The sequence below is a fragment of the Microtus ochrogaster genome, unplaced genomic scaffold (genome assembly GCF_000317375.1).
Source record: "Microtus ochrogaster isolate Prairie Vole_2 unplaced genomic scaffold, MicOch1.0 UNK60, whole genome shotgun sequence".
Lineage (NCBI taxonomy): Eukaryota > Metazoa > Chordata > Mammalia > Rodentia > Cricetidae > Microtus > Microtus ochrogaster.
Window position 1 is genome coordinate 2,011,603 of NW_004949158.1, and position 6,247 is coordinate 2,017,849.

Here is a 6,247-nt window from a genome sequence, read left to right on the forward strand (position 1 = left end):
ATCCCTTGAAATTGCAGTTACATGTGGTTATGAGCTGATATCTGGGTACTGGGAATTGAACCCAGGTCTTCTGGAAGGGTGTCCGGTATTCGTAATAGTTGAGCCACGTCTCTAGCCTGTTCACTCAGCTTTTGTGGTCACAGAATGTAGACTGCCATCTTGTTTCTGCTGGTGTTTATGTAGCAGCTGCCTATTGTATGACCAGCATGCCTTACATAGAGATGGAAGTCTCATCTCTACCACCTCCATCCATGCTCACTCCTAAAGCCGGGCTGCCAGCCATGCCGGGAGATGCTGAACCTCTCCAGAAAGATGCTCTTTGGTGTACTATGGCCACAACATCCAGGTGGTATGAACCATCCATGCCCAGGAAGGTATGTCTTTCACAAAAGGTTGCTTTGTGGTACTGAGCGGCAAAGGATGGAGAAGTTTAACAGAAACTAACCAAGCAAGATTCATCTTGCTTTTGGTAAGAAAAATATTTTTCTTGCCACTTGGTAGAAATTGCTCTCAGTAACTTCTCCAATGAAGGAGAGACAAAGAAAACAGAGCAGAAGTAAGATGAAGGGCCACAAGGGAGGCTAATGAAACCTTCAAAACAATGACAACAAAAGCCAAAGCAAAAACCAAACCAAGCCAAACAACAACAAAAACCAACCCAATTAAACATTGGGGCTGGAGAGATGACTCAGTGGTTTAAATGTGCCTGCTGCTATTACAGAGGGGAAATTAATACCCTCTTCTGGCCTCCATGGGCACGTGCACACATCTGTGCATACACACGGACACATATATACAAACACAAAGGTGTGTGTGTGTACATTTGATTCTGTCCTTGACTGACCTGAGCTTTAGGTAGATCTGGATGGCCTCAAACTCATGGTGTCCACTTGCCTCTGACTCCCCAGTGCTGGAATTAAAGGCATGCACTGCCACGACTTTCTTTGTCACAAGAAAAGTCCTTTGTCACTTTGTGCTAAGTAGGCAGAGTGTGGAAATATTATTTATTTGGTGTTTCCATCTCTTCTTCTACCTAATCCTATCCCTACACTCATGTGGTCCCTGATTCCACTCTGCACCGTGTGTGTGTGTGTGTGTGTGTGTGTGTGTGTGTGTGTGTGTGTGTGCATGTGTGTCTATGATATATGTCTGTTGTGATGGGGTGGTACTCAGGCTCTGATGCATGCCAAACAATCATTCTACTACTAAGATATATCTCTAGCTCCCCATGGCCCCACTTGAGATTTTTTTTTTTTGAGAAATGTCTGTTGAGTTACTTAGGCTGGCCTTAAACCCACTCTGTAACTGAGACAGGCATTGAACCTATGATCTCCCTGCCTTAGACTTCCATGTAGCTAAGAGTATCAGCTTTCACTACCAGACCCCAGCTGGCATCTTCTCTTTGAACTGTCTGCACGCAACTAGTGCCAGCCTTCTCTGCTTCTCCCATCATTTTTTCCCCCTGAGGGTTCCTGGCCCTCTACTTCCTCATGGCCTATCTCACTTCTTTAAAGAGGGGCGCTTATCTTGATGGAGCTTGAAAAGCCCTCTGGGGGCGGGGCGGGCGGGGGGGGGGGCAGAAGCCTTGACAGTGTCTGGGGAAGTAAGAAGTACCCTTTCAGATTTAGCTGCGCAGAACCGTGTTCTCCAGGTTCTTGGGAGACCATGGATGCGTGGCTGAAGCTGATGGTCCAAGAGAGTATCACCCTGGACGGACTGAGCGAACTGTGAGTTCTCAGCAGCTGCTGCGTGTGGACTTGCGGGCAGATGTCTGGCAAGAGCTAGGTCCTCTGGCCCATACGTGCCCTGTTAACAAGCCCACAGCATCTCCGAGACAGCATGACACCTGACAACACCACAGCAACGTTGTGGTTGAAAATCACCTACATCTCCATGGAGGTTATCATCGGGCTCTGCGCTGTCGTGGGCAACATGCTGGTCATCTGGGTGGTCAAGCTGAACCCCAGTCTGAGGACCACCACCTTCTATTTCATAGTCTCCCTAGCACTGGCTGACATTGCCGTTGGGATACTGGTCATGCCTTTGGCTATTGCTGTCAGCCTGGAAGTGAGGATGCACTTCTATACCTGCCTTTTCATGGCCTGCGTGATTCTGATCTTCACCCATGCCTCCATTATGTCCTTGCTGGCCATCGCTGTAGACCGTTACCTGCGGGTCAAGCTGACAGTCAGGTAACCTGCTTGTAGAAGGGTGGGGCAGCAGTGTGTGTGTGTGTGTGTGTGTGTGTGAGAGAGAGGGGGGCAGGAAAGTAGAGCTATCAAGTTTGTCTTCTAGACCTGTTCAGTAGAAATGAACCCAAACTGGCCCTCGATGTTTACAAAGGGCAGCAAATGTCTTTGCACCGTACGGTTTGTGAAGAGGTTAGGCATGAAGAGCTGGGATTCAGGAATAGGAAACAGGGGCACTCTGAGCCCTTCTCCGTTGAGCATGGCTGTCTACTACCATCCAAGATAGCCAAAGATGATGAAAGCCTGATGTATCTTTGGTTTTTAAAAATATGATCGCAAGTTTTCAAGATACAAGAGCCTTAGTAGATTATCTTGTTTTAGGAGAAGTAGAAAGATGGGCGTAAGAAGAGATAGGCAGCTGACTGGGTGGTTTTGCAGATATAGGTTAGATTTTAACATTACTTTTGTCTCTGTCCAGTTATTGAAAAAAAAAAAGGTCCTAAAAATGTATATCCATTGCCTGTGGTGGTGACTCACACCTTTAATCCCAGCACTCAGGAGGCAGAGACAGGCAGATCTCTGTGAGTTCGAGGCCAGCCTGGTCTACAGAGTGAGTTACAAGACACAGGGCTACACAGAGAAACTCTGCCTCAAGGAATGTAAAAAAAAAAAAAAAGATGTATATTTTCCTTTTCATCTTTTTTTTAATGATGTGTAAAGCACTTCTGAGACAAAGATATTTTTGTAATATGTGTAAAAATGCTGTGCAAAATGGCAGCAGCTTCCTATGACCATGCAGAGAGAGCAGGCAGCCAACGAGAAATCACATTTCCTGGTTTCTTCCGGCTCCTCTTGGGGAAAGAGCATGAGGAAAGTACAGACAAGCCGGGGGTGAAAACGAGTCTGGGGTCTTCTCCCTGGGCTTGTGGTCTGGCGTTGGGCAAGTGGTTTAGCTTTCTCTGCTTCAGTCTCCACGTCTCTGAGTAGCTGTGCTTCTGAACCAGGCTTTCTTCCTTTCAGTTGTACCACCTCTGGCTGTTACCTAATGCTGTTTTACATTTTTAAAGTCTAAAATGAAGATGATAATTTCACCTTTATAAGGTGAAGCCACTAAAGTTAATAAATGCGAAGTTCTCAGAAAAATCCTGCTACAGAGTCTGTGTTCAATAAATGGTAGCTACGCTGCTGTCACCAGTAGAATAGAGATTGTCATAAACTATCTCTAGCTTGCTTTGCGGTTTAGTTGAGGTAAGTCTTAGTTTCTTTCTTTTGTAGTCTGTTTGAGGCCATTTAGGAAGGATGATTTTAAGGAGAAATTCTGCCTCCCCAGGATGAAACTATAAGCACTTGAGCATAACCTTAAGAAAACACTGATTAACTCAAAGAGCAGCATTGATGCCCCTGCGAAAGATGGGGAGGGTCCAGGTAGAGAGAAGCATGGAAGGGCAGTGTAACTTGTGAGCTCCAATTCAACAGCCAGTCGAAGCAGTGCAGAGTACAGCACACCAGCAAGCTTTGGGGAGATTCTCATCAGCTCCGGGGTCCAAAAATGTAGGTAGTGCTTACATTGCAGGACAGAGAGGTGCTGGACAGCTAGCTCAATAGAGAAAAAGACTTGCTGTTCCTACAGAGGACTTGGCTTCCATTCCCAGCACCCAGCACTGTCCATAGCTCCAGTTCCAGGAGATCCAGTGCCTTCTTCTGACTACCCTGACCACCAGGCATACACATGGTTCACAGATATACATGCAAGCAAAACATTCATAGACACAAAATAAATATGAAAAAAAGAATTCTTGGAGTCACAACTGAGTGGAGGAGGCATGTAGGCACCTGATTCTTAGAAACATACTGCTGATCATTCTAGTTTTTTTTTTTAATGGCACCTAACACTGTGGGTGTTTCATCTCTCAGCAGAAGATGAGGGAATTGGGAAGCTTATTACTCTTCCTCCCTTTTCCCAGCTAGACATTTCCTGTTTCTGTGAACTCACCAACTTTTTTTTTCCATTCAAACAGATACAGGGCGGTCACCACTCAAAGAAGAATATGGCTCTCCCTGGGCCTTTGCTGGGTAGTATCTTTCCTAGTGGGACTGACCCCCATGTTTGGCTGGAATAAAAAAGTGATCTCAGGGCTCGCCCCAAATATCACCACCCTGTCGTGCCGTTTCCGTTCGGTCGTGTCTCTGGACTACATGGTCTTCTTCAGCTTCATCATCTGGATCCTCATCCCCCTCCTTGTCATGTGTGTCATCTACCTGGACATCTTCTGCATCCTCCGTAAGAAACTCAGCCAGAACTTATCTGGCTTTCGAGAGACACGTGCATTCTACGGGCGGGAGTTCAAGACAGCCAAGTCCCTGTTCTTGGTTCTCTTCTTGTTTGCTTTGTGCTGGCTGCCGTTGTCCATCATCAACTTTGTTTCCTACTTTAAAGTTAATATACCAGAGGTCGCAAGGTTCCTGGGCATCTTGTTGTCCCACGCAAACTCAATGATGAACCCTATTGTCTACGCTTGTAAAATTAAAAAGTTCAAGGAAACCTACCTTGTGATTCTCAAAGCTTTTAGGGTCTGTCAAAGCTCAGTTTCCTTGGACTCCAACTCTGAACAGACTACCGACACATAAGCCATCTCACAGCCTTCATGGACAGCACCAGCGAGCCCCATAGGCCTTATCAGACCTTCCTGTTTCCTTCCACTGCTGTGGGATCAGCTGACTGGTGGCCATGCAGTTCCACGCCTCCCCGTCTCTGCCTCAGTTATTTTCTTGCTCAGTGCTGCGGGAGCCTGACATGAAGACCATGCATCACGTGCTGTGTTCTTCCTTCCCGGACACAAGAAGTAATGGAAAAATTCTAGCTGAGCTGGATGTACAGAATCTGCTTGGAAAGATTCCTAAGACACTGAGATCAGAGTGGGCTGAGTTTAAAGAGAGCCTAACCGGCTAAGCTGACCTGTGTGGGTGTATTTAGGCAAATAAAAGACAATGGCCAACTGTTGTGCAGCTCTCGGCTGGGATCCTTTGGGGTTTGGAGCCACAGGTGACTGCTCTTGTTATTTGTCTTGCTTGCTTCCTGGAACACTGTTCCAAGGTGCAGCCTCACCATAGATGATTGTCCTCTCTGGAAGGTCGTCTGTACCACGCGAGACTCTGATGTTCTCAGACTCCAAGGCAACTGGGGGTTTAGGACCACTGGAGATGTTTAAGTCTGGAACAGGACATTTAAGGAAGCTGGGACTAAGATGTTAACCCACGGCTTTGTGATTTCAGCCTGGAAGGGGGAGTGAAAGTTGGGTATCTAGATTTTACACAGCGGCTCTGTTTTGGTTACTTCTCTGTTGCTATCACAAAGTGTCATGACCAAGACAGCAGAGAGGGAAGAGCTAATTTGGGCTTCTGGTTCCAGAGGGATAAGAGGCTATGATGGTGGGGAGGTGGCATAGCATCAAGGGGCAGGCATGGCGATGCAGCTCATCCATAAGTGGGAAACAGAGTGAACTGGAAGTGGCAGAAGGCTTTAGACTCTCAAGTCTGCCGTCAGCACCATGCTCCTCTCAGCAAGGCTGCATCTTTCCATACCCTCTCAAAACAGTGCCCCCGAGAGAGAGAAGACCAAGTGTTTAAATGTCTGAGCCTAAGGGGAAACATTCCTAATCCAAACTGCCACACACTCCTTGAGTAACAGTCCATACACACTGGGCAGTGGTAGCACACGCCTTTAATCCCAGCACTCGGGAGGCAGAGGCAGGCGGATCTTTATGAGTTCAAGGCCAGCCTGGTCTACAAGAGCTAGTTCCAGGACAGGCTTCAAAGCTACAGAGAAACCCTGTCTTGAAAAACCAAAAAATAAAATAAAATAAAATAAGCAAAACAACAACAACAACAAAAAAAACCAGTCCATACACAAAGGTAAGCAGATTGCCCAAATCTTGCTTCCCATAAATGAAGGCAGAGTGCCAGGCTTCTAGTTATTTATAATCCCAAATGAAGAGTCCCCTCCTTTTAGCAAAAACAATGTTTAGGTGCCTGTTATAATTCTAACACTGACTATAAGG

At 46.5% G+C, this 6,247-nt stretch overlaps 1 protein-coding gene across 1 annotated transcript; it reads left to right on the plus strand.

The window, feature by feature from the left end:
- Positions 1-1,669: 1,669 nt before the first annotated feature.
- Positions 1,670-5,175, plus strand: LOC101987577 (adenosine receptor A3). Its single transcript, XM_026777374.1, has 2 exons — positions 1,670-2,192; positions 4,208-5,175. Exons 1-2 carry the CDS (start codon positions 1,840-1,842, stop codon positions 4,815-4,817), a joined length of 963 nt encoding a protein of 320 aa, XP_026633175.1. The 5' UTR covers positions 1,670-1,839; the 3' UTR covers positions 4,818-5,175.
- The last annotated feature ends 1,072 nt before the right edge of the window (positions 5,176-6,247 follow it).

Bases quoted from the DNA above. Each gene is read 5' to 3' on its own strand.
- LOC101987577 (XM_026777374.1), top strand. From the start codon at position 1,840: ATGACACCTGACAACACCACAGCAACGTTGTGGTTGAAAATCACCTAC. The intron at 2,193-4,207 runs GTAACCTGCTTG...CCATTCAAACAG, and splicing joins CGGGTCAAGCTGACAGTCAG to ATACAGGGCGGTCACCACTC.